At 40.2% G+C, this 27,836-nt stretch overlaps 1 protein-coding gene across 10 annotated transcripts in view; it reads left to right on the top strand.

The window, feature by feature from the left end:
* The window catches only part of WNK1 (WNK lysine deficient protein kinase 1), a 98,204-nt gene that overhangs the window by 37,639 nt on the left and 32,729 nt on the right, over positions 1 to 27,836 (top strand). For 7 of the 10 annotated variants that reach the window (XM_064736266.1, XM_064736274.1, XM_064736256.1 and 4 more), the window contains exons 4-10: positions 488 to 645; positions 16,477 to 16,565; positions 17,592 to 17,811; positions 17,992 to 18,328; positions 19,385 to 19,569; positions 22,658 to 22,915; positions 24,660 to 25,088. In XM_064736266.1, coding sequence (XP_064592336.1) covers positions 488 to 645; positions 16,477 to 16,565; positions 17,592 to 17,811; positions 17,992 to 18,328; positions 19,385 to 19,569; positions 22,658 to 22,915; positions 24,660 to 25,088 — 1,676 coding nt within the window. Of the gene's footprint in view, positions 1 to 487; positions 646 to 16,476; positions 16,566 to 17,591; positions 17,812 to 17,991; positions 18,329 to 19,384; positions 19,570 to 22,657; positions 22,916 to 24,659; positions 25,881 to 27,836 lie in introns of all 10 variants that reach the window. The other 3 variants (XM_064736221.1, XM_064736281.1, XM_064736296.1) reach the window with 3 other exon arrangements.

Here is a 27,836-nt window from a genome sequence, read left to right as displayed (position 1 = left end):
TCAGAGACTAGCTATGGGCTCTTACCAGTACTACTTCTTTTGCAGCAGAGGGCAGTCAGGTAATTTATGAAACAAGGTTTAATGTGCTCTTTCCTTACAGGGAGACAAGGTAAGTGCCTTAACTCTCCTTAGTATTTGGTTTGCAGCCTATGGCTAGTCTGCAGTTTTTCCCTCTTCTTATCCCCTCCCCTCCTGTTTGATTTCAGGCTAATCCAGTCTGTTCTGACATTTGTATCAACTAACATACCTAAACAGGGAAATGCATCACTTCTCACATGCCATTGTTATTCCATAAAGGCCTTGCAATGGAAGACTCACAAAGTACATTGGTGCAACAGAGTCACTAAGGGTTTCCTCCCTCTTCTTTTTGCCTCCACTTTCTCTTGTCTCACAGGTTTGCCCAGCTTGCCCCTGCGGTGAGTAACGCCAGCAGCAGCCTCTGCTCGCTTTGAGACATTTAGAGTCTGAATCGTTCTTTTAATTTAAGGTACCCCAGAGTTCATGGCCCCCGAGATGTATGAGGAGAAATATGATGAGTCCGTTGATGTTTATGCTTTTGGGATGTGTATGCTAGAGATGGCCACGTCTGAATATCCCTATTCCGAGTGCCAAAATGCCGCGCAGATCTACCGGCGAGTCACCAGTGTAAGTCCCTCCTCACTGCTGAGCCTAGCAGCAAAGGACTGCAGCTGGGTAGCACCAGTGCTGTGTGGGGAAAAAAGCCTGAAAAGAGATTATTTTGGGATGAGTGCAAAGTTACAGGGTGGTCTAACTCGGTAGCACCAGTGCTGTGTGGGGAAAAAATGTCTGAAAGAGATTATTTTGGGATGAGTGCAAAGTTACAGGGTGGTTGAACTCATTGAATGTCTGTCAGAAGCTTGGAAAATATGTGAATGGAGATAAAATTGTTTCTACCAGGGTAGCACCATGCTGGGCATTGAAAGGAGGCATGGTACCCCTGAGAGGATTGAGTCAGGCAATGGGACTCATTTCAGGAATAGCCTTATCAACACCTGGGCTAGGGAACATGGCATTGAGTGCCTACTACCATGCAGGCAAAGTGGAGAGGCACAATGGACTGTTAAAAAACACCTTAAAAGCATTGGGTGGGGGATCTTTCAAAAACTGGGAGCAGCACTTAGCAAAAGCCACCTGATTATTTAACACCTGAGTGGGCCCTGCCTAGTCTGAGCCTTTGTGTACAGTAGATGGAGATAAAGTCCCAGTGGTACATGTCAAAGGTTTGTTGGGGAAGGCAGTGTGGAGCAGTTCTGCCTTGAGTTCATACTCTTCTGTCAGAATACAAGAAAAAAATATGAAGAAACCATCCCCCAAACCAACCTAGAAAAAATAAATGCACTAGAATAATAAAAGATTATTTTCTAAACCACTTGGGGGATGGTGGAAGTAGTTCTGTCTTGAAGAGGAACTGGTTCTCTGCAATAAAGCTGGATAACAGATTTGAGCACTGGCTTAGCTGCCTGCCAGTTGCCTGGAGTGATTTTAATAGCTCATTGAATCCTGAGTGGCCCTTAGCTCCTGTGTTTTGGGGGCACTTCTTATAATGATGAAGTGGAAACACTTGATAAATAGCAGGAAGCTATTCCACCCTGGTAAGTACTGGGCAAGTGTAGTGGTGGAGGTGGAGGCATTGTGGGAGAAGATAAATAAGGCTGAGGAGGCAATCAAGGGATTAGAGCTGGCCCATCTGACCAGACTGAGGGGAACATGCAGGCCCTGAGTGCAGGAAGCAGAACTGCAGTGCTGGAAATGTGCAGCATGGTGTGGCTAGATTTAATCTGTGATGCCTGTTGTGAAGACTGGACCAGTACAGTGAAACAAACATGTTCAACCTTGTGACCTAAGCATTCAGAAAGAATAGTGAGGTGGCTGCTTGGGGAAGTGAAAACTCATATTGGATTTTTCAGAATACCTGTGCATATGTGCAAAGGAGAAAAAAAAAAAACAAACCCAGACTTACCTCTTTGTCCATAAATAAATGAGTTCCTGTTAATTTTTTTTGAGCATGTTATCTCGGAGAACTTGCAGATTTAATAAACACCTTGCCTAGCTTTGAAAAAATAAAACACTCTCTTATTCCTGATGCCTCACACTGCAAAAGGCAGATATAATTCCTGACTTAAGAGTTGGAGAAGAGTCTTCATGTCAGAAGCAGTGGTTTCTGAAGAGAGGCTTAGTGAAATAAGACTATCCCTTTTTTTCAGGGAAATATTGGAGGGTCACAGAAGAAGGGAGAAAAATTGGTCATATAATTGGTGACTTCAGTGTTTTGCATAGATGGTAGAATAACTTTTTATATACATTTATATACATACAGAGTTGGGTTTTTTGGTTAATTTTTTTTTTGGTGTGTTTTGGCAAACTTACCTGTAATTTCCTAAACAGAGTTTAAGAACTAGGCTAAAGTCTAGTCCTTACTCTGTGTACAGCATAATCTGTCCTGGAAACAGTTGGGATCAATGAAAGAAAGTTGTGTATCTCACTAGAACAGTCTCAGTGGGGCCTTTGGCTGTGCTTATGGATGTGTCTTGGACAGAGCCAAAGCAGCAAAATTTGGATGGACATTGCCTAATGTAACTGTCCTAATGTAACTAATGTCACTGTGCTGCTTGTTCCCCAAGGACAGTGCTAGGAACTGGGATGTTGGTGAGAATCAGCTGTTGAGACAACCTCAGGCTTGTAAATCCCCAGGTCTTTGAAGTACATAACTGGAAAGCTTTGTAGGGACTTGCAGCAGCAAAAGTTACCTAGAGACTTACCAGGTTCCACTTAGCACTTGTTTTTTGTGTGTGGTGCTCCTTTGTCCCCATTGTTATTGGCTGACAGTGGAATTCTCAGTGGATGACAAACACTGGCAATTTTTTGGTCTGTCCAGCACCACCTTCTCTTCTACTCTGCTGATGGTTCACAAATCAAGTTTATTGCTTGATTTTTTTCCCCCAACTATTGAATTTACTGCTTGAAAGCTCTTAAGATACACTTTGATATAAAATCCAGTGAATCTGGTTTTATTTCAGAAGCAAAGGACAGGAAGGTAAAGAAAGTGAAATGAACATTTGTGTGCTTTGGTATTTTTGGGGCTGTTCATTTCAGTGTAGTTGCAAAGCAGTTTGTTCAAAACAAAACCAACCAGAAACAAAATGTGAAGAATTTTTAAGGAAAGCTTTCAATGAGGGCAAGACAATGTTACCTGGAAATAAAGCACCATCCTGTCTTAGCTGATAATGGAGGATTGGTGTTCTATAATGTGGAAAGAGATCTGTGTTATGAAGGTGAAATTAAATACTCCTGGCATTATTTTACCACTCCATGAAAGCTCTGTGAACCAATGTGAAGAAGAGCCAGGTAATTTTAGATTTAGAAGATTTTAGAGGTTTTGGAAGTTTAGACCATGTGTGCAGTTGTGGGGTGAACCATTTGCCAAATTCAGTGCTTGAAAGGACAGTGTGTGAACTGTTAGGAACAGAGTGGAGGCAGAAAACTCCCTCCTGCCAAAGTGACTTGAGCAGTATTAGCAGCACATCTCTTCTCGTGCATGTTGGAAGGTGGGTGTGCTTTGTGGAAGATGTTTAACATCTCCATTTCAACCCCCTCATTGCTCCCTCCCTGGACATGTTTAGGGGTGTTTTGAGGTAGCAGTTTCTGTCCTGCTGTGCCTTAAACTGAAAGGATTGTTTTATCTAGGTGCATACAGAGAGCAGAATGAAGGACAATAGGAATGGTCTGCTATGAAAGTCATGAAAGGTCATACCATGTTGGAGCTTAAAAACCACTGAAACTCCAAAGGCAATAAGATCAAAATGTGCAGCCACTCACTGCAGGCCACATGTATTTAAATTAATTAATTTCCCTCACCCTCTTGGCAGGAACTATTAGGCTTAGTAAAAAGCAAAGTTGCTCCATTATCTCAAATCCTTGCTATTGCTTAGGACAGAATCCCTGTAAAAGATCTCTTAATGCCCAGTGTGTCCTCTCAGAACCTCTTGGTAATACCAGCTTATGTTCTTTTCTCCCATTTTGCTGTGCATTGGTCTCATTTTTAGGGGGCTTTCAGCTGTGTTGCATTTTGACCTGACACCTTTTGTGATTAGGATGGCTCCAGCTGATGCCCAGACACTGCAGCTTTGCAGTCCTGCTCAGAGTACTCAGTCCTGTCTTTGCTCATGGCTGGAAGCAGTTTTTTGTTAAATAATACACCTTGGCAAGCACAGATCTAGAATTTGGATCTAAAGGCTGAAGTTCCTCTCACAGATGAGACATTTTTTGGCCCAGGCAGAAATTGTTGCTTCACATCTTGGACAATAGCATTGCTGCATAAGCCTGCTGTTCCTGAGATGCTCGTTTATACTGTCTACATTCTCTCACTGGGAAGTTCCTGTAATTCCTTGAAACAGTCCTAGGATAAAGTTCTTGAATTTTCTCTGGCCCAAGAAACACAAGTGCAATTAAATTGTTATTCTGGATTACTTTATCTAGAAGAATTCTTTTAACAGGGTAACCAAAACTGTGCAGAATCTGTAGGGCTCAAGGTGTTGTGCCAAACTTTGTTTCACCATTCTGATAAGGAAATCAGCAGTTTAACACAGAATATTAACCTCTGTTTGTACTTGCACTCTTTAGCATATTCAGTCCAGACCCTTTCACTAGCAGTTTCTTTAGAAAGGAAAGACATCTGCTTGGCTTGTCACTCAAGCATGAAGGAATCTAGCCTTTATCTTTGTTTTCATTAAATCATAATGTTGCAATTTTGTCTCAAATCTCCGTTTTCTTTATTGAAGCCATCCTCTGCTGTTCTTTGGAAATGGTTCCAAATAAATTAGTAATCAGTGCTTAAAAATTCACAGCTCTTTGGATTTTTACCTTCCTGTGGGATGGGGAAATCGCTGAGGTTTAAGCAGTGTGTCTCCTGAGCTGGGACTGAATGCATGCAGTGAGCACTTGCTGATGCCTGGTTGGCCTCAGAAAAGAAAAAATCTAACTCTGCAATGAATTGATAACAGGCTGTACTATTGTTAAAGTACTGATTTCCTCTCCTTTGTCATTTTTTCTCCTCTGCCCTCTCATGCAAGCACAGTTGTCTGTGTGGAGTGCTACTAGATCAGGGAATGGATCCTCCCTTTTTTGTGATTTTGCTTTTCTGTTTGGTTTTTTTTCCTAATATTTTTTATTTTTTGCAATTCTGCTCTGTATCCAAGTAATGCAGAGAGTTAAAATGCAAAATATAATCAAGAGATATGATAATTCTATATACTTGCTTACATAAAAAACAAAAGAAAGTGTAAGAGCTTGGTAAAATTCAGGAGGGTTTCCCTGTCTGACTCTGTTCTTCTCAGGAGACTGGTATATTTTCTTTGACCTGTTCCATGCATAGTGCAATTAAACACTTTGTCAACAGGAGATGCTTAAAATGGACTACACGTGCATTTAAATGGAAAAAGAGATATTTATAGAACAAATATCTTAAGTATGATTTCTTAATTTAGTCTGTTTGGGCATCAGTGCAGTGAAGGCATAACTAACTGCAGTAACTGCAGCTGCTTTGCCTCAGCCTCTGGTGGGACTGTGGAAACCCAGGCTGTTGCCTCAAAATCTGGATCTCTAATACTTGGATGTCCCAAGGCTTAAATTTGCTAGGGGATTGACTAGTCCCAGGACTAGTAAAAAGACAATTATTATGTTTATTACGGAGATTTTTCTCCTTCTTGCATATATACCACTAACATAAAAATCCAACTATGTTCATTGCAAAAAAGTTAATAAAACCATTCTCAGTTTCAAATCTACTAATCATCTTTGAGTATGAGCAGAAAACCCCCTTGTTCTTTCTCCCCCTTCCCATCACAGAAACTTACCTTTTAAATTTTCCTGATGGACTTGTATTCTGTAGTTGATTTTCTCCATGCTTATTTTGACAAAGTGAAGTTTTGTATTTGTTCTTTCACCAGAAGTCCAGTCTGTTCCCTCTAAACAAATGTCTGTTGTCTGAGCTGGCCTTAAGATGAGAAGGGTGGAAAAAAAAGCATTTTGCATTTTTTAAGTTTTAAAAAAAAAGGTTGTTGAGTACTAAAATGTTCCACAGCAAGCACAACATTTTTCTTCTCTGTTCTCCAGAGCTTAAAAAAGGGCCTAAGGGAACGAGGCACATAATGAGTAACCTGACCAGGCAGTGTCTAACTGGTTTAAAACTCCTTAATCTCCCTAACTGGTGGGAACTGGAATTCACTGGTTAGGGTGAAGGTCATTCTCTTTGCTGGAAACAAGGCAGCAACAAAGTGCTGTAGTTTGGTCAGTTGAGGTAAAATGAATCTTTTCTTTAGTGTCCTAAAAGTTAGGTGTCATAACTGTCTAAACCAGTCAAGTGCTTCATTTTCACTGGAGGTGCAGTGGACAAAGTATTCCAGCTGTTATTTTCTTCTCCTTCCTGAGGGATCTTAAGTAGCAAATAACAAATACTAAACCTTTAGACATATGACTAATTTTACTTGCAGTACTTAATGAGTGGTGATTAATTTCTTCTTCTACTTCCTGGAAGCAATATCTAGCATTTTTAAGGCATGAATAAAATTGTTTTCTTTACCTTACATGACTTGGTTTCTTGACCTGGTTTAAATAGATATGGAGATCTTTCCTATCAACCGTTCTAGTGGAAAAAAATCAGTGGAAAAGTAGGGGAGGAAACCCTCCAACAGAGAAGGTGATCTTTTGTGAAAGCAGGTATTGAAAGGCTACAAACCTTCAGCCAAGCACAGGAACATTAATTGGTAGAAAGGGCAATCTTTTGTATTCCTTCAGAGAAGAAACTCCTGGCAGTAAAGTGTGAAATGTAAAAACAATATTGCACATCATGTTGAGCCGTTTGAGAAGACTGAGAGGACCTTATCAATGTCTGAGTATCCAAATGGAGGGTGCCAGAGGATGGAGCCAGGTTTCTGGTGGTGCCAGGCAATAGAACAAGAGGCCATGGGCAGGAACTGATGTGCAGAAGCTCCACCTGAACATGAGGGAGAACTTCTTTCCTGTGCAGTGACCAAGCACTGAACAGATTGTCCAGAGAGGGTGTGGGGTCTCCCTCACTGGGGATATTCCAGACCCCTCTGGATGCAATCCTGTGCCCTGTGCTCTGGGATGGCCCTGCTCAAGCAGGGAGGTGGGACCTGATGGCCACTGTGGTCCTTTCCAGCCTGACCCAGTGTGTGATTCTGTGCTGTTTGCACAGCTAAGTCAGGTGCTGCCTGAATTTGGAAGGGAAAAGGCTTATTCAACTGAATTATTTTCTAAAAGTAGCTCACTGTTCAGCATCAAAAGCTTTAAGATCACAGCTAATTTTTTTTTTTGGTCAATATTGATGTGAAACAAACTTGGTTTGAAGTAAAGGGAGTTATTTTTTTGTTATATTGCTCACTGATGAGCCTGGGTTGTGTCTTTTTGCAGTTTTGAACAGGATATGATTTTAAGACCATCAGGAATTGAAGAGAGTGGAGGATTGTGAGCATTTTTTGAGCTGCATAAAATCAAGTGTAATTTAATTTCTGAAATGTAGTAGTAATGCAGAGTTTCTAGATGTATTTTTAGAAACCTAAGTAAGTTCACAGAATGTGGGTGAAACACTGTATCTTCAAAAATTTGGAAAGTTTAAAAGGTATCTTTCAACGATCAGATCTCTTAAAACTATGATCCTAGTATTTAATATTCTATCCTGTACTGACATCCATTTAGTTCTTACATTAACTGAGTAAATTTAACAAGAGATGGGAAGGTGGCTCTTAGGAACAGAGAGGTGATAAGTGTTTTTAAAATGCTTGCAGTGTGGTGAGAACCATTATAATTCTGTGATTGGTGCATCATTGAAACATTCCTGTGGGGAGACTGATGGTTCAATGTTATTTGTCACAGAGTGCCACTGGTTAAAAATACTGACACTAAGAATGCATAGGCTGCTATTTCTTGTCCTGCCAGCTGTACTGCTATAGTTGCAAGGGGTAGGAATGGGATAACTCCAGGAAAGTCTTCACTCTTATTAGAGTGAGTCTGAAAATAAAAGGCATGGTGACTTTTGGTGCATTGTTGGAATTGTGCACTATTTTTGGTGTGTGCAACATTACCTTTAGGCCTTTTAAGTAGAAAATCCTTTCTAAAGGCTAGTTCTGGTACCAGATGGGTTTTATGGCCCATGTTACATCATGATTTAAATTCAGTTTTAAGGCCAGTGGAACTAATCTCTGCCTTTTGAGTTACTGTTCATGAACTTAAAAATGAGTGCAGAGCAATTATTTTCCACCAGAGTGAGAGCAGATTAAAGCAGAGGGTGCAACTAATGCAATTTTATTTTTCAAAAACATGTTTTCCATACTGAAAATAGAAGACAGACACTTCTAGTATTGTGTCACTGTGGCATTTCTAAATTTATATAACTGAAATATATGTCTAGGCATGTCTGGTTTTGGTTTTTTTTGAAAGCCATTTTCAAGCTGAAGTCCCAATAAAGCAAAGGGCCACTGAGCTAGCTCAAGGTGTTCATGTTAGAGGCACAATCTCTGCTTGTAAGGGTTAGGTGAATGAACTCTGTGTGATGGGTGCAACTGATCTTACCTTTATGCTTTTGTGCAAGAGTAAAAGAGTTAATACCTGATCTACTTGTCCAGTCTGACTTTGTTTCAGAAGAACCTCTGTCCTCATACTGTGTTTCTAAACAAGGCCCTTTTCACTGTTCCATGCTCCAATATGGTAATTGTTAGCCAGATGTGCACTAAGAAACTCTGTCCTGCTTACAAAATTGCCTGTTCTGGAGCTTGATTGATGTATTCTATACATTAGAATTGCTGCAGTTACTCTTGTGATTAATTAATAACTTTTTAAAAAACTGAAACAACATTCTTAGCTTCAGATTCTTTGGTCTTCTAAAATAAGCAGATAGTTTATTTACCTGGTGGTTCTGAAGAGCAGTGGACTTTCATGTCTTGAGTAAAAACTTAAAATATATTTTTTTCTGGGCTTGGATTACTTGTCAGGGGGGTAGCTCTGAGCTGTGGTATATATTCTGCAATATTATATATATTCTGAGTAGTATATATTCTGTAATAGTGCATAGCATTTTATTATCATTATTAAATACAGTGAGTTTTGACTTCAGTTACTGCCTTTGTCTTGAGAGTGCTGGAAAGGCTTGCAGGCAGGAATTTCTAAGAAGAGTTATGGCTAGTTCTTGTTCAAAGTTCAGCATGTGAAGTAACAGAACTGTACCCTACTAGAGCAGCCTTGTAAGGCTTTGAATGCTCTAAAGTCTCTGGCTTTAGTAGATAAAAGTGCATTATGGAGACACTGACAGAGAAGTTGGTTGAGTAGGCAGTTGCAGTATTCTCCAGTTCTTAGACTGGCAGATCACCTGTAGGATGTGCTTGTGAAGGGGATAGTGAGCAAAGATTGCTCATGGAATGAGGAGTCTGTTTTATCCTTTTCACCAAAACTTTGCTCATACAAATTTAACTTCAGGAAGAAGCAATTAGTTTGAGTGTGTAAATGAAGATACATCTTGTGTATATAACAACTTTAGTTCTGTACATCTGTCAATTTGTTGTTGTGATTGACCTCTAAATTTTTTGTTAATTCCACAAAATGTTTTTTAAGTTAGATGTTAAATTAAAGAGGAAGAGTATCTAAATTGCAGCGAGCAGGCCTGTATGAATTCTACAGCATTGCCTTTGTCTTCACAGTGTGGTTCTGAACTCAGGGCTTACCTGTTGGTGTGGAAAAAGTTAAGGATCATGAGACTTAAATAACTTGCACACCTGCACTGCAGAGGATGAAGGCCAGTTGGTTAAGGTGTTTCAGTGGCATGGAGCTCTCAGATAGATGAGATGGGAAATTTTGATGTGGGTGATGGTAGATCTCTCAAGTTCAAAAGGTTCTGGGTTCCAAATATGCAGTTGTTGTTTTTGATGAGAAGGGAAGAGAGCAAGGCCTGTCCTGGCCTGAGCAGTGCCTCATGAGCTGGCTCTGGCTCACTAAAGCTTTCATCTGCTCCCACTGCTTGCATTGCAGTAATGCTGTTTACTCTGCTGGGATACTGATCTGGTACAGAGTTTATTCTGCAGGATTTACCAATTTAATCCTTGGCAGAATTATCAATTGTCCAGAATTAATTGCTATGAAAATACTGACATCAGTGAAACTAAATTTTTACTTCTATTTAATATGTTGCATTTCAATTTCTTGAAAAAAATTACTCTAGTTTGCTTTTTAACCAGAACAAGAAAATCCATCTTCTGTAGGCAAACCATGTGTCTCTTGAGCTGAGTAAATGTTAAGCTGAAGTCTTTGTTTTCATTCTGTGTATTCAGTTCAACTGGGGTGAGAATTATCAAACAGTTTCAGGTATATTCTGTGTGAAATAAGGAAAGAACTAAATCTGAAAGATGGTTCCTAGAACAGGCAGCAGGATGGAGATGAATGATTAGAGGTGGTGAAAGGGTTAAGCCTGCAGGTTTTGAGGCCTGGGTAAGTAACTAATTGCAGGTAGTGAAATTGAGGAGATCACGGGGTAAACCAATTTAAAGGCTATATATACCATAGCCTGAGGGCTTCTTTGGGACTGGGGGAAAGAGGTTGGATCTTTTTTTCCACTGCAATCATACTCTCTCTAAATTCCTGAATTAATGGTTTGTGGCAGCCTGGGACTGGCTCAAACTAGAATGCTAACAGCTTAGTAGAGAGGAAATATAGACATTTTAATTACTTTGTTTGTGTGATTTGACTTTGCTGCTGGTGCTATTAGCTTCTGGACTGCACTGTTAGAACATTTTGTTTGAGAAGATCAATCAGTTACTGTAGAATTCTTTCCAGGCTCTTAGAATTACAGCATCCTTGAAAAGAGCCAAGCAGGGGTTATGGTTCTGCTGGGACAGGTAGACTTGACTTGTCAAAAGCTGAAATGTTGAATGTTCTTTGCAGGTCATGCTGTGTACCCCAGAAAAGTGTAGCCTTAATTAAGTGTGTGGAATGTTGCTTTTGCAACACTGATGGTGTATACTATAAAAACATCACTGGTATAATTGTGGTATACTTGAGGAGCTGAATATGTTATTTTAGGGTGAAAAGTAATCTTGATAATTCTAAATTGCATTTTATAACAGTTCGTCACCACTAGTTTGTCAAAGTTAGTTTGTTAAGTTCATCTGTAAAATTATATATGTGATCTTTGTTAGCATTGCTCCTTATGTCCTTTCAATAAAAAAACCCAAACCCTGAAGCTATGGCCAGCTCATTTGATTAATAAACTGGTTTTACAATGGTTGCTTGGAACTAGGTATCAGAAGAAAAAAATCCTGAACTTCAGGTTGAGGTCTGAAGTCGAGCAAGAGATACTAGTATAATATACTAGTATCTCTTAGTATACTAATATAATAATAATAATTATAATAATATTAGTATGCTAATATAACTCTGGATTATTTGTGAGCTTATGGTGTAAACCAAGCAACAGTGCAGCTTTCTAAAGTTGTCTAGGTGTTTAAGGACACCTTAAACACCTGGATATTGTTTGAAGGTGTTTAAAAATCACTTTCAAATCTCTGTGCCTTATGTTAAGGAGAAAAGAAAAGGAAATTAGATGGTGTTGCCATTAGTAGTGAAATGCATGATGCTGTTGTAGTTCTGACTTGTGTTTGGTTGGGCTGAGTGGCAGTGAGCTGTGTGTGCTGCTTGTAGCCCCATGGAAGGAGAGGAGGAGCAGCAGCTGCCTTCCTCCCCTGCACAACACACTGACCAGCTTGCTTGCCCTGGTCAGAGAGGAGCTTGTGCAGCAGCAGGAGGGAGCTGCATGCTGATCACAGTGCCAGCCTCCAACTCCTGCAGGAAACCTGGGTGGAGAGTAGGCAGAGCAGCCGAGTGGGTGGGTGGGGACAGGCAGGAAGGAAAGGATCCCTCTGCTGTCCCTTCTTCCTCCTCTCGCAGCTGGCTGGGCAGGCACAAAGGGACCTGCTTCCCTCTTGCTCATATTGATTCTTTCTAGGCAGTATTAGAGTGACCAAAGCAGATATTGAGCTCAAATCTCTGCAGCCTCATGAACTGGACTTGGAAAATAACAAGAGATGTCAAGGAGAGAACAATGCTCCCCTCTAACCTTGATGTCTGCTTTCCTTCTGCTGTGCGTTAAGTCCACAGCCCAGTGGAGTGCCATCAGAAAATAGCACCTTGCTAACTCTGGTGTGTGGGGCTCTCTTTTCCTGATGGATTTCACAAAAAGAGAGATCTGTCCCATTTTTGTAATTGTTAATTCCCACTGTTGCTGCTCTCACAAGGATTGTGCTAAAGAGGTAAGTAAGAATTTCAGCTCTGTCAAGTGCGTGTACTGCAGGAAAGTATTTTGGAGGTGAATCAGAGTTCTCTACAAATCTTTTGAACTGCTTTACATTTGCTTACCTTGGTTCTTTAGCTTTTAAACTTGACTTTACTTTTCTCCCTGTAGTTTTTTAATATTCCAGCCTTGATGGTCAGGATTTTAATTTACATTTTAATTGATTCTGCTGTTTTCCACCTATGGTTTTGTTCCAAATCGAGGCATTTTTTATTAAATTTGGAATGTCTGAGGGTATGTAACACTTCATCTGCCTTCATTTTGATTAGTTGTAGAAGTTATACAGCATTGATTGTACCTTCTCTAATGAAGAAAACTATATTTTCAGTCCTCTAATCAAGTAAAAGATATTTTCAGTATCTCTTGCATTAGAACAAGATGTTAAGCTACTGACTCAGTAATCTGGTGATCTAATTAATGCAAAATATTATGTATTTCTAGGCAAAAAATTATGCAAGAGTTCTAGATAGCTTATACTTTGGGGTTTCAGAGTTTCCTGGAAATTTAGTGTTTTTAAGAATACCTAACTTGCTTTTAGTTCATCAGGTAACTGTTGATTATGTTGAATTTTGGAACATATTTTTTCACCTGGTTAAAATCTGATAAAATCACAAACTTCACATCTAAGATAAGTGAAATATGAAATCTCTTTTATGCTTAACATGCAAACTGTGAGTTTTTAGTTTTGTGTATTTGGCTACCTACATAACCATCCATATTTTAGAGGTATTCTCAAAATCTAAGTGTTGAGTGATATTTTTTTTTTTAAATTGGTGCTTCTTTCAAAATAAGCAGTTTTGCCCTGACTGTCCTGTAAGCTGGAGAGCTCAAGCAGCAGTGTAGGAAACTTCAGCTCACTGGAAGCTGCTGCTGCCTTTTTAGGTTGGATTTGTTTCAAGTCTGATACATGCTGTGATTTGGTTCATTATGCAGCTGTATTAATGTGTTTGCTGGCAAAATAAAGGAAATTACACTGGTGTGGGACTGGGAGATGGAGAAAAGGACACTGTTGCTTTCAGCAGCACTGTCAGCTGGTGCAATTTTAGAACAGTAGCTTGAGAAAACGTTGTTTTTTTTTTTTTCATGTGTGCCTGTTATACCTGTCTATTCTTTTTTTTTCTTTTGCAAGGGCTCTTTCTGCTGTTTCTTTAGCAAACTTGTAAATGATGCTAGTGGGATTTGGCTGTTTAATTCTTAATGAACTGCCACTGGCAAACAGGACTAGTAGGTTGGGTTTTGAGTTGTTCTGTGGGGACCAGGAGCAGCACATAGGAATGTGACCATTTTTAGTGTGCTAAAACCAGGAAACACTGCATTTCCTTGAGTGCCTTTGGGTTCAGAAACTGCTGAAGGTATGCTTGGCTGCCCAGCTCGTGCAGTCTTAAGAACACATCAAGGTTATGTGAACTTCAGGGCCTGGTCTCCTTTGGGTTTCTGTGTGATGGCAGATTAAGGTGTGGAGGCAGCTCTGGTTAGAAAAGATTTCACTGATTTATTGAGTTTTAATCATTTATAGAACCCATGTCTTGTTGTATAAAATAGTTTGACACTTCCATTGGTGCTTGCAGAAGGGAATAAAAGGGTTTAAAAAGCTGATGAACTTGAGTATCTGGAGAGTGCTTGTTCAGAGCTGGAGAGGAGGCTTAGGCAGCCCTTCTCATGGACTGTGGAGCAAAGTGAGAAATAGGGAGCTGCCTGAACACAGAATCCCACGCCCCAGTGTGATGTTCTCCCAGATTTTCTGAGCAGCAGTTGGAACATGGAAGCTCTGCTGCAGGAGGCTGGCAGGAGCTTCACTTTTTAACTCTGCTCTTGGTTGGGTATTCATAAAATAGGGTACTGTAAAGTGGTCCTCATGCAAGGGCCTGAAGATCTTGGACAAGTGTTTAATTTCTTTCAGCAGTGAGAAATGCAGGGTAGCAGACTGAATTTCTGATTTTAAAATCTGTCCTTAGCTTTAACTTTTCAGGCTCTGTGCAAGAAACAGAGCATGTGGTACAATAATTAACAAGAAAAATCAAATCCTGGCTTTGTTATGCTGATATTTTTCTGTACCAGTTGTCTTCCTCATGTTAGCTTTTAGTTGTCTGAAATGAGATTGTCACAGATCTGACATCATCCTTCTGCTGCCACAGTGTGAATGAATGTCAGTACAGGCTGCTATGTCTGAGGCTTGAGCTATTTAAAAGACTTAAATGTGTTAAACTTGGGCAAATTTAGATGGGAATGTATGCAATACGGAGTTGAATAATTAATGCATAGATTACATATGTCATACATTTAATTATATATAAAAATATCTATTCTTAATTATATATAGAAATATCTATATTCCATATATAAACCTGAACTTCTGGGACTATTTTAAGTGTGGTCATAATGAAAGGTGGCACCTTTGACAAGTCAACTGTATGAGCAGAGTTTTATAAATCCCTGTAGAGTGGAGAGCTCTGTGTCCTGCTTGGAAGCTGGAGGTTTTTATAAGGCCTGATTACAGTCTGAAACCTACCCATCCAGACCTGGGTCTGATGTTTTATCACCTGGAGCATTGATTTTCTCAAGGCTTAGTAGTCAGCAAAGCTTCTGAAAGTGTTCAGCTAATTCATTGGCAGGCTGTGTTTCAGTGCTTATTCTAGTCACAGTGTAGTCTGCAGTTCTGTGAATTTCAATTGCTAGAGTTTCACAAGGGCAAATTGTAGACCGAAGAAACAGATAACCTTCCTGTTATAACAGCATACTTGTTTTTATCAAATAAATTTTCTTTCTACAGCATGGGGTTTTTGTGTTGGCTTTTCTTTTTCTTTTTAGAACTCTGACTACAGGGTTGGTAGGTGCAAAGACTGGGGTTTAAACTCAAACTTTTCTGTTTCAAGGCTTCTTTCCTGCTCACAGTAGAGGAATGGGGAAAGATCATGTCTTGATGTAACCAGTATTTTGTAGAATATTGGGAGAAGTTTCTGTTTAGGGCACGAATCACAGTGCTTGTACTGCTACTTCATTTATTTCTGTTCTTTAGAGCTGTGGTTTTCACTTTGTGTTCAGTTGTCATTCAGCAGTGCCCCAGGGTCAGATGTATCAGGTGTATAATTTCAGGATTGTTTAGCTTGAAAACACCAACTCTGTTCAAACATTGGAACAGCATGTCTTCATCCTCTCTCATTCTGCTGTTTTGAATACAGAGTTTGAAACTAAAGGCTGAATCAAGTAAAATTGGGTGCCAGATTTTGTTGTGGACCATTGGCCCCAAAATACCACTTTTGGCTGTGATTAAGTGATGAAGCTTGGCTCTCTGCCTGAAGTGTTTTTCAGAATTCCCAGATGGTCACATCTCATGGCATGTTTTAACAGCTTTGGGTGGTTAATCTTATTTAGGTTTTGTTTTCCTTTCCGCCTGTAGTTTAGAGTGTATTGGAAAAAGGGTTTCTGTGTATTGTGGAAGGGCTTTTGTACAGCCTGTATTGTAAGCTCATTTTCCTGAGCTCACAACAGCAGTGCTGCAGGAGTGTGGGTTGGGTATAGTAGGGCTTTGGGGGAGAGCTAAGATGCTGAAAGGTTTTTGGGTTTTGGTTTTTTTTTTAAACATTGGACAAGTTATTTAATGATCCAGTCAGATCATCCTGGGCTAAGGTTTTTCCTGTAAAAACCTTCTTCATATAATGGCAGATGGGAAACATTTTGGGAAGCAACAGGGTGCTTTAAAGACTGTTAAATTAATGCTGTGGTTTCTGGCATTAGTGTTACATAGGAGCCATTTCCTTCCATTCTCAGTCCAGTCTGTGTATTTCCCTCTAACCTCCACAACTTCCATGGAAACTAAAAGGTTTCCTTTCATACTTCATATGAAGTTCCTGTCATAACTTGAGGACCCAAGTGCCAGTGGCTTGTGTTACAGAAATGTAGCTGGGAAATGGAAAGAGGTGTGTGTGGAACATTTGCAAAAATCACTAACAAACAAATGAGCAGTACTGGGGTCAGACTTTGCCATAATTTGCACTAGTTACTTAGGTCAGTTATCTAGAGTAAAAATAGGTGGTTTGTCAACATAATCAAAACTTAAATCAAATGGGCCTTGCAGTTTCTCAGTTGTTGTTTGTGTGTTTCAGGGTGTCAAGCCAGCCAGCTTTGATAAAGTAGCAATCCCTGAAGTGAAGGAGATTATTGAGGGATGCATTCGGCAAAACAAAGGTGAAAGGTAAGTACTTGCTTTGCAGGTAAAGGTCCCAGCTGCTGGCTGAGGCCTTTCTGTCCTTTTGATGGTACCAAATCCAGTTAGTTCCTGAGGTCCTTGTTGTTCTGGTGAAAGTTGGGAAGCCAGTACTACTTCTGCAGCTTCTGATCTTTGGTAGATGCCTATTCAGTGATTGTTTAAGAGGATTAACAGTGTCAGGAAAAGTGCAAATGCCATAGTAACCATCCATGTCAGTTTATTCAGAAATTTTATTGCTTTTATTAAAACTTTGACCTAATCAGCAGAATAGGGGAGGACAGTCCTTCTGGGTTTCCAGGTATTTGGATTGGTTGGTTGTTCTGTAATCCTTTGGGATTATTTTTGTCCCTTTGATTCTGTTGATACGATTGATCATTTTGAGGACTCCCAAGTTTTAAACTCTTGGTGCTCATTTTTATCCATATTTTCTGCAAGATGACTTCTACTTCAGGTGGTTAACTTCCACAATTATAAGAAATCTGTAACTCTGCTGATGGCTTATTTGTGGGCTTTGTTTTGTTTTCTGCTTTTACATGGTTGTTGCTTAATGAATGTCGATGTCACCGTTTCAGCTTTTGTCTACCCTTTAGTTGCCCTATGTTCTGTTCAGAACTGGTTTTGTTCATGGATGTTTATTCATCCCATTTTACTAACTCTTGAAGTTTTACATCTGATGGTGGTGTTGTGTATTTTTAGTTTCAGTTCTTTTTCTTGTTTTTAAACAATTTAGTGGTTTTTTCTCCTTTGAAGTTAATTTTGTTGTTGCACATCACTTATTTTTTGACATTTCATTTAAGCTGTTAGCTACAATTGTTAATGATGTGTTTGTAAATCTCTTTTGTACCTTCAGGACAAAGCTTCTAATTATGCCAACAGAATGCACATAAGGTGGTTCAAAACAGCATAAAACTTAGAGAATAAATCAGGGGAGCATCTGTCAAGGTTATTCCTTAGTATTTTATGAAATCCTGAGAGCTGAATGTGCTTTCTGCATTCTTTCCCAATATCTAGATATGCTATTAAGGACCTTTTGAATCATGCTTTCTTCCAAGAAGAGACCGGAGTACGGGTAGAACTTGCAGAGGAAGATGATGGAGAAAAAATTGCCATTAAACTCTGGCTCCGAATTGAGGACATCAAAAAACTCAAGGGCAAATATAAAGATAATGAGGCAATAGAGTTTTCATTTGATTTGGAAAGAGATGTCCCAGAGGATGTGGCACAGGAAATGGTAAGTGCTGGTGTGCTGTTCTGTGACAGGGGAATGACAGCCTCTGCTTTTGCTGTTCCTGTCTAGAAATAAACAGGTTCCCAAGTGTGTAGATGAGTAGTGGCAGAAAGAGCTTTGCTGTAGCACTGGGGCAGGGGCTGTCTGTGGCAGTGTGAATTCTGTGATTGTCTCCTCCCTCAGGTGGAGTCTGGCTATGTCTGTGAAGGGGATCACAAGACAATGGCGAAGGCGATCAAGGACAGGGTATCTTTGATTAAGCGCAAGCGAGAGCAGCGCCAGTCGGTGCAAGAAGAGCAGGAGAACATCCTGCAGGAGGAAGGCAGTCAGAAGCAGCAGCTGGAGCAGCAGCAGCCATCGAGTGCTTCCCATGCAGGGTCAAAGCATCCCCAGTCTGTCACTGGTACTACTCCTGTCCCTACTGCTTCAGCATCGGTTTCTACACAAGTGGAGCCTGAAGAGCCAGAAGCTGATCAACACCAACAGCTGCAGTTCCAGCAACCCAGTATATCTGTTCTTTGTAAGTGCCTCAGTCAGTTTCTTGCACTTACAGTTTCACATTAGTTTTATGTTTTTGGTGAATTTAGCAGTAAATGCACTAAGATGATGCTGTCTGCCATTGCAGTAGGTCACTAGAAAGCACAGCAACATCAGATGCATTCCTGTGGCTTAGCTGAGCCAAGCCCTGGCACAATTCACAGCCCAGTTTAGCACAAAATGGTTTCTCTTTGTTTCAAGGCAATGTACTGACTGAACTGGGGCACCTAAAGCATGAACACATGCCCTTGGTTTGGCTGCCCTCCTACAGGGACAGTGTATTCTGGCCCTGCAGAAGGCTCTGTGCTCCTGCACCAGTGCAGATCAGGGTATTAAAACCACTTGTTTGAATCCTTGTTAACTTACTTTTAAAGTAGAAATTAGATTAATCTACAAGTAGTTCAGCTCATCATTTCCTTTCTGCAAAGTCTTGATTTTCTGTTTTACATAGTGTACGTGAAAAGATGAATTTATAATTCTATCTTTTCTTCTGCCATCCCAGCATTTGAATCAGTATTTGAATCAAGATGGAAGGTGACAGTTTCTGTATTAGAATGATGAAGTTAAAAAGCAAATTACTGTCTGCTCCTAGATAAGCAGGATTTTAAATTGGCTATTATGCCTAGTTCACTACTGTGCCTACATGGTGCATCTGCCAGCCAGCACAGCACAACTGTTTTAAATGTCTGCATAAAGTTAAATAAAAACAATGATTAATAAACCTTGAAAGAGCATTCATAACAATGTGGAATTTAGGTTTCTATTTCTAGTCTAGCCTTTTGTAGGAAATATAGTTTGTTCTTAAATATGCTCCCAAAGAACTCCTGAAATAAGGAATTTTTTCAGGGTTTTAGGGGAAGGCATAATGGAGGCAAAAAATATTTTAAAATCAGCTTAAATATTACAAGAGGTGAAATGATAATAAATGTCCACATGACATGGCACAAAAATCAATTTAATATTCAGTTATGGGATCTTTGAAATTTTTCTTTCAGACCACAGTTCTCTAAATGCAGATTTTTATCCTTAACTTTTGCAGCTGATGGAACAGTTGACAGTGGCCAGGGGTCATCTGTGTACACTGAATCCGTGGGCAGTCAGCAGGCTGTGTCCTTTGGATCCCAGCATGAGCAGTCAGTCTCAAGCACTGGAGTCCAGGGATACCCAGCTTCAGTGGGCCAAGTGCAGTCCCAGCAGCATGGAGGTTATCAGCCACCTGCAGGGGTAAGCCACACCTCACAGCACTGCAAATGCATGGCATTACTTGGTTTTGTGTGTCTGGGAAAGGTGAGAGCAATCTGCCAGGCCATCTTCCATGTGTGTTTTGTTTTGCATAGGATGCAGATTCTGCATGGGAGGAGTTCAGGGTTTTTGTTTGTTGGTTTTTTTTTTTGTTTGTTTTTTTGTTTTTTTGTTTTTTTTTGCAAGATGACTGATTTTAGAGGAGGAGGGCAAAATGTAAGAGTGTCTTTGCCTTTAAAGCTTTTATTTAGACTTGGCTGCAGTTAAGCAGAATAATGGGTTAGTAATTTCTGTGGCTGGAAATAACGTCCTCAGAACAAGACTACCTCTTGAAAATAAGCATTTAATCTTGCTTGGGAAGGTGGTGTGTGTATGTGTATATGAAGTTACCAGGGATCAAGCTGCTGGTTTAGTTTAAAGAAGGGATTAGAGTAATTGAAGCCACTGTATGAAATTGCTTTGTGTGTTCTGTGAGACTTTGATTACAGATTCTGCAGGTAAGACTTTTTTTAACTGTTACAGAATGTTGCATGTGAGAGCTCCAGACTGAAAAGACCCCACATCCTTGTTCCCAGTTTTATTTCTAGCTTGTGTTGATTTGCTCATCATGTGTATTCCTTTTCCCTGGAAAGTCTGCACTGGGCACAAATACTTTTCCTACTATGTTCATTTGTGTTGCCCTTTTATTTTGGTATGTTTTTTTCCTTGGTATGTTTTTAGATCTGAGTAAGAGAGTATGCAGAAATCTATTCTAATTCTGGAGTAGAACTTCTGCTACTTTTATATTGTCTTCAATGGTTCCCTTGTCACTTGTTTTTTACACAAATAAAAATCCAGGATTGAGGCAGACATTATGGTATAAAGCAGTAACACCTTAAAGGAGAAGATGTGACCCTTAAGATTGAGGGTCCTCACTTCTTCTGGTACCTGTGGTTGTAGGCTTTATTACAGAGTCACTGGTGTAACTGGGATTTTGGCAAACAGGTTGCTATCACCCACAATCAAAGCATCTCCATCTTGTTCAAAGACACTTAACTGAGGTGTGTGGTAGTGTTAGTCCTTGATGATGAGTTCTTAATGCCTCTAAATAAGCTGCTCTTCTGGGTAAGCCATATTTTGGAGTGTGGGCACATACTGGGCCAGAAGCCATGTCACTCTCTTGGGATGGCTGGCTTCCAGGTTGAAGGACCAGAATCTTTTGGGAGGAGGAGGGAGAGCAACAAGCACATGATAAAGGATCAGCTAAGCTGTGTAGTTTGCTGCAAAAATGGGCTCAGTGCTGTGTGGTGACAACAGTGGCACCAGGAGGCTGGCAGACTACAGGGACTGCTGACCCTTTGTTGGAAAGGGGCTGACAGGTCTAAATTACATTGACAACTGAAGAAATGGCCTTAAAAAGAAGCACAGAATTCAGTTTGATCAGGACCAGAACAAGGTTGGTGCTTAAACTGGAGTAATCAGCTACACAAGTACATAATGAGTAACCACTGGCTAGGCAGCCATTTTGCAAAATAAAATTTTAAAAAGTCAGGGATTACATTGGACCCATAAGCTGGACATGGTCAAAAACATCATGCTGTCATGAAAAAGGCAAACATCCCATTATATGAAATAGTAGTTCTGCTCTTGGCTATTGGTAAGTCTGTCCTGGACACCTTGGTTGAGTGAATTGGAGGGTGGCTTGGGAGAAAATTCAGAGGAGAGTGTTAAAAAAGCCCTAGGAGAAATACAAAAAATGTGGTTTAGGAGGAAGACTAAAATAATTGAGTCTATGCAAGATAAGCTTGAGGAGAGAGAAAGCTCTAAAAGGCTGCTATGAAATAAGGAGAGGCTGATCAGATCACAACATTGCTGTTAGACAGAATAAGGAATGATAAGCCTAAATTGCAGCATGGAATTATTGTTTGGGAGGGGGTTTATTTAATACTCAGCAAAGATAGATAAGTATTGTCATTTCCATCAGTGCAGATGCTTCTGAACTATTTGGAAAAATTAGAGTCAGGAATGATAGATAACTACTCCTGCCTTGGAATAGATGAAGATGTATTTAGTTAACTATTTGAGTTCTTTTCTACCTCTCTCTCAAATTTGTAATCAATTTAGCAAGATTTCTCACAACAGAAATCTTGGAAGTCAGATCTCTACTGAATATCTTGCTGTTTTCTCTCTGGAGGTCTGTATTTCATTTTATTTAGTTTAAGATATTGTGGATTACCTCCATATGAAGTGTATACTGCCTCTTTAAAAATATATTTCCATTCACTTAAACCCACAGCAAAACAATACAACCCCCTGCCTGAAAAAAAAAAAAGGCAATAACCAAAGCCCCTGAACCAAAAAATGCAAATCCCCCCGCAAAACCTTCTGTTTCTTCTGATTTGCTTGAATTTTGATCTGTGGCCTTCTGGATTGTGGCAAAATTACAAAATCCAGATGTTTTTATTGGCCCAGCATCTGGAAGATGCTTGTCTAAGTCTAATTTTACTGAATTTTCCACAAATTAAACTGAGTATTTTCCACAACTCATGTTGTAGAAAGTGTAAGGTTTAAATTTTTATGGTAAAGTTTCAGTTAATAAAGAGCCAGCTGCATACATTTAATTCATAATTTGGGCAGAGGGACTGCTCCAGTAGAAGAACAGGGTGACACCTGTAAACACACATTCACTCTAAAAACTAATCAGTGTTTGAAAGCTCATTAGTATCTAGGTTTTTATTTGTCAGACTATCAGTCTGAGTACACACACTAGGGCTGTGTCTTGTAGTCCAAGAGAAAATATTCTGTCTGATGTTCCTTCCATGTGTTTCTCATGAGGGTTCTAGGGAGCTTTCCACCCTGCTCAGTACCCTAAGGCAAACTGGGCTCCTCAGAGGTGCACACAGCCTGTTCCCAGCGTGTCCTGGCATTCATTCAGCATTCTCATATCTTGTGGTACCACATATTAGTCAATATTGGGCCTTCCATTGTATGTCTTCATTTCTTTTCTACCTCATTATAGTTTTTGCTGGTTTTGTTATTACTTTTTTTTTTTTTAAGTGTTCAATTCTTAACTTTTGTTTTCCTCCTTTAGCCTCAACGTGGTCGTAGCATGTCAGTTTGTGTCCCCCACCTTCCTGCTCTTCCCTGTATGTCCTGCATCCCTCTCAGTGCTCCTTGCACCCCACCACCAGCGCTGTCTGCACCTCTTTCTCCTTTCTACCTTCGGACTGTCCCTGAAGAAACCTTTGCAGAAAAGCTTTCTAAAGCCCTGGAAAGTGTCCTGCCCATGCACTCTGCCTCTCCACGCAAGCATCGACGCTCCAGCCTGCCCTCCCTCTCTGTCAGTCCTGTATGTGTTACCATTTGCCTCCTGGCACAGTAAGATAAGTTATCGTTAAATACATCCTGGGCTCTGGGCATTTTTCAAGGGAGAAATTGAAAAGTCAATTCCTTATACTGTGCTGCTAGAACGTTGATTTTGTTGTTTTTATTTATTTCTATGAAGCAGCACTGGTAAACATTATCAAACAGTGGCTGACTGCTTGTATCTTGTTTTTTAGGACAGTATAAATGTAAATTACCCAGTTGTACCACAGAAGGTAAAAAGACTAGTTCTTAATACCCAAAGTCAGAAGACTTTTTATTTTTCAACTTCTTAATAAACACTGAATGTTAATTAAGCCCTTCACAAAACAACAAGCTTTTAAAGCCTGATTGCTGTGGCTGCTTATTCTTAAAGCTTTGGCTAGCTATGATAGTGATATTAGATATTTAAAGTATGAATAGTTTTGAGGTATTTTTTGTGAATTCTTATCAGAAATGCCACTTGAACTTCTTCTTAATGGGAAGGAGCAGTAGTTTCATATTTCTTAGAAAGTCAGGTGCAAAGATAATGTGCAATAGAGGAGGAAGATTCCTTTCCATTTTGAGCTTCAGTTTACACAAGATAAATTTTGAGAAGCATTTTTATGTAAATGAAGTAATTGGAACCAGGTTTAGAACATAGGAAAAGTACTTAATCAGTAGGATCTTCTCATTAGCATCAGTCAATATGGAAATTTGCTGCTGCTTTTCTGGACAAAAGAGGCTGGGGAGAAAATAAACAATGTGGAAACAGCAACTTGAAAAGCTCATAAATGCCATTTGTCTTGAACAGTACACTTACTACTGGCTCCTGCAATTTTTTTCCATTAGGGAAGAGAATACATTGTCTCTGGGCATACTGCACGCAGAGATGAAAAGATGCAAAATTACTAAATTGTTTGATGTTCTTACATAGAACTCTATTTAGTGAAATATTAGCTGCAATTCTTAAATAAGATGAGCCTCCTCTGAAGTGGTACTTCAGATGGAGTGGAATTGCCTGAGGACTCTACTATTATTAAACCTATGAATGTTTTACTGTCCAGGCAAGAGTTAAGTTTGTTTCAATGAATGCTGATTTTTTTATATGAACAGGTATGATCATAAATGATTAAATGATGTTTTTGTCTTACAAAATATGGTATTAAATGATATTTTAAAATTATAAATGATGATTAATCAACTTATTATTAATTGAATAAACTTGAATGATATTTTGTCTTACAAAACATTTCCTTTTAGCTTTTTGGATAGCACACTAGCGCTGTGGTGTTTGTATTGGAAAGTACTAACATCTAATGTCATCTTCTGAGTGCAAATTAGAGGCTTTGCATTGTTGCTGTTCTCAAGTTCTGAATTTCATATTCCACATATGGCAGTGACCTCAGGGGTTTGATTGGATCAAGTACTAATCGCAGTGGATAGTCCATGACAATAAGTCTCATTCCATTGTCAGGAGCAAAATGGGTTTCTTTTTGTGAACTGTTGGAATTGAACTGGAAAAGCAGCTCTAACACCAGCAAATGTTCCCAATTGTAGCTATGCCTGCCATGGATGTATTTAATGGATATTTACAACTCACCTAAATTTCCTAAGTACTGTATGTTTTTGACCATGAATTGAGTATAAATTCTATAAAGTTACTTCACAGAACTGCCTAGTGAACTGTGCATGTTGATGTGCTTTCACTTTTAATGTATGAATTACCTGTCTTGTTCATGTCAATACAGCCTCAGCATCCTCGTGGGGGAACACCACCGTTCCCAGATTCACAGATATTTTTCCCAACCGTTCATGAACGGCCGGTGTCTTTCTCACCACCACCTGTCTGCCCGCCGAAGGTGGCAATTGCTCAGCGGCGCAAGAGCACTTCATTTTTGGAAGCCCAAACTTGCCACTTCCAGCCATTGCTGAAGACTGGCCAGAGTTTAGTTCCACCTGGTGGTAGTCCCACCAATTGGACTCCAGAGGCATTTGTTATGCTGGGCACAGCAGCTCAGAGAGTCGCTGGAGAGCCTCTGCATGTGCAAGTTAATCCCGTGTTTGAGCAAGCTCCTGTGCACAGTGACTATAGATCTGGACCAACACCTCCAGAGGATGCTCACTACAGGATGCATCCAGAAGCTGTATATTTGGTGGGCATGCACTATCCATCACAGGTATCGGAGCAGTATGATCAAGTAGCTTATAACTCTCACGTGACTGAACCGCATTTGAAACAGGTCTCTGAGTCAAACCATGGGCAAGGTGGTCCTCCACAAAGCTCTGTGTTCGACTTTCAATCGGGGCAGACATATCTGGCGCGACACGTTCAGAGCCTGAGGCTGGATTCTGGGCTGGGTCCCCTTTCTCCATTATCCAGTGTTTCAGCTCCCCTGAGCACAGAGGCAGCTCAGATGACGTTCCACCAGGTGTTTGTTCCGCACTCGGCCCCGGCCGTGCTGTCCCACAGTGCCGATGGCAGAGCCAGCTGTGTCTTTGAGTTCCATGTGCACGCGCAGAGCTCTGCTCCGGCAGAGGGGGCGGCTCTGCCCCCGCGGGCCTACAGGAGTCGCCGGGGCTCCATGGAGAGCAGCCATGAGGAGCCCAGCCAAGGCGTAGGCTCGCATGGCCGGCTTCAGCCTGTCACAGAAGAGCAGTGTCACTATCTTGGCGCTGGGCTAGCGGGTCCCAGAGGGGGCCCTGCCAGGCGCAGCTGGCCAGAAGGAAGCCCAGAGTACTCCAGTGATTCCTCACAGCTGACTTCCTCTGACACTGGTGATTTCCAGTCTCCTCCCCCTACAGGGGGATCATCTTCTGCTTTTGGTTCAGACTTCTCATTGCCCATTGTTCAGCTGCCTCAGAAGGTGTTGCAGGAGTCGCAGCTCTTCATCTGCTTCCCCCAGGGAGCCTCAACTCAGCAGGCCTTGTCCACCTCGCTCTCATCAGGACCACCTGCATCCTATCCTCAGGTTACAGGAGCAAACCCTTGCACAATTTCACTGCTTTTTATAAGTCATACTAAAAGGGAAACCTTGCTTTTAGACCTGCTCCACGTGGTTGTAAGAATTAGCATTTGTGGGGGTGTCTTTCCACCAAGTCTATACTAGGATCTCTTTAAGTTAACTGGGTTGCTATGAAGTAATGAGGTATTAGCAACCATCTGGTCTGTGTTCAGATTTGGTTGAAATATTGGTAGGGCTTTTGTTAAAAGTAAAAAATGGTCAGTGTTCCTTACTGGGACTAGCTGTTCTTTTGGTGAGAGTACCAAACTGGCTTTTAAACAGTGGTTTTAATGAAATGTATCTTCTCCACACTTAGAATCAGCAGTGATAGTACAACTTGCTTTGTGTTTCTCTTGATGCTCTTTTGCCCTTTTAATGTGTTGCTTGAGGTTGAACTTTGATACAAATAATGTTTCATTAGACAAGGTTATTTTGGTGACTGTCCAAAATGCAAGAGCTTTTTCTAGACTTTTCTAGACTTGGGGAAAGAAAGTGGGAAGAGAGGAATGGAAGGAGCTGTGTTATGTACGTGTACATGGATTTGGAAATGTATTTGTTGAAGTATTTGAAAAAGCTAAAGAGGCTGAGTAGTTAATTAATGGCACAAACAACTGTTGCTAGTTGGTGTTGCCACCCTGTAAGCCTTATGTGGTGTCCTTTTAAATAGCAAAATTTGAGGCCTGAAGCTTAGTTTGGAGATGTGTGTTGTATCAGCATATGTGGTATCTGCATTTGCAATGGTCACTTTTCTGTACACTGTGAGGTGTGTGTCTATATACATTGTGTCTGCACTCCTAGTCTGAAGTCTCATAACTTTTTGTGAAAAGAGAGGATTTACTTTAAGTAGACTTCTCTCTTATCTCTTTTGTCCTTGGAATTAGGGACTGTGACGTTTTAGTTACTGGAGTATTAGCAACTTTGAGATTTGTGTGAAGGGGAATCATTTTGCTCTGTGTGTTTTAGTTCAAGAACTAAGTATTTAAGACTTTCTGTAAGGGATATTAAAGGTGTTTTAGTAAAGCTGGAACGGCTTTCATCACTAGTTAATAGGTAGTAATTGCTGTGCTGTAGAATTTGTAGAGTAAATCTCCTACTCAAGAACTTTGAAAACTTTTTTCTTCATAAACCTTTGTTAAATTCGGGAGGTAAATTCGGATGGATATAAAATACATTTGGAAAACAAAAGAGGTCACTTCTTTTGCAGAATATAACTTCTGGGATCTTTTACCTAATTCTTTAGAAGATTAGAATTTGAAACCCAGATGGAGTCAGTGTGAACATATTACAGCAGTGAGGTGTAGCACATGTGTAGATCCCAGCCTGAAGCTCCTAAAACAGCAAAGAAAAAAATGGTTCTCTTCATTGGTAGTCTGCTTTTCCCAAAGCTTCCATAATTAGAGAAGTATGGAATTTTAACAGACACGTTCCCAATGAGCTTCTGCAAGCTGAATGATGACAGCATTAAGGAATTTTCATAGATATTTCTGATATGATACACGTGCACCAGATGTGCTTCTTACAAAGGCGGTTCGCCCAAGTGGTGCATGCTCAGGCAACTCATCTGGAGGTCTTTGTCTAGTTCTCTCCCAGGAGCTGATAAAGAAATACACTTGTCACAAAAACAATAATGCAGATCCTGGGATCTGATAAAAAAAAATTCAGCCACAAAAACAGTAATGAAAGTCCATTCCATTTTCCTTTGCATCTTCCACATTCATTTGTATGCCACTCATCCATTTTTTTCGTTGCTTGCTCAAAAATTGTCTTAGCTAGAATGTTAACCCTCACATTCCTCTATATCCAATTCTTGGTAGCCTTTGAATGGCAGTGACTCTGAAAATTATTATTAGCCTGTGTTTTGACATGCCTCTCAAAGGAAATTCATGACATTTATGTACATTGGGTACTCTGTAATTGGTCTAG

Source organism: Zonotrichia leucophrys, chromosome 1A (assembly GCF_028769735.1).
Source record: "Zonotrichia leucophrys gambelii isolate GWCS_2022_RI chromosome 1A, RI_Zleu_2.0, whole genome shotgun sequence".
NCBI lineage: Eukaryota > Metazoa > Chordata > Aves > Passeriformes > Passerellidae > Zonotrichia > Zonotrichia leucophrys.
The sequence above is the reverse complement of the archived record's forward strand: the minus strand, read 5'-3'. Positions and strand labels throughout refer to the sequence as shown.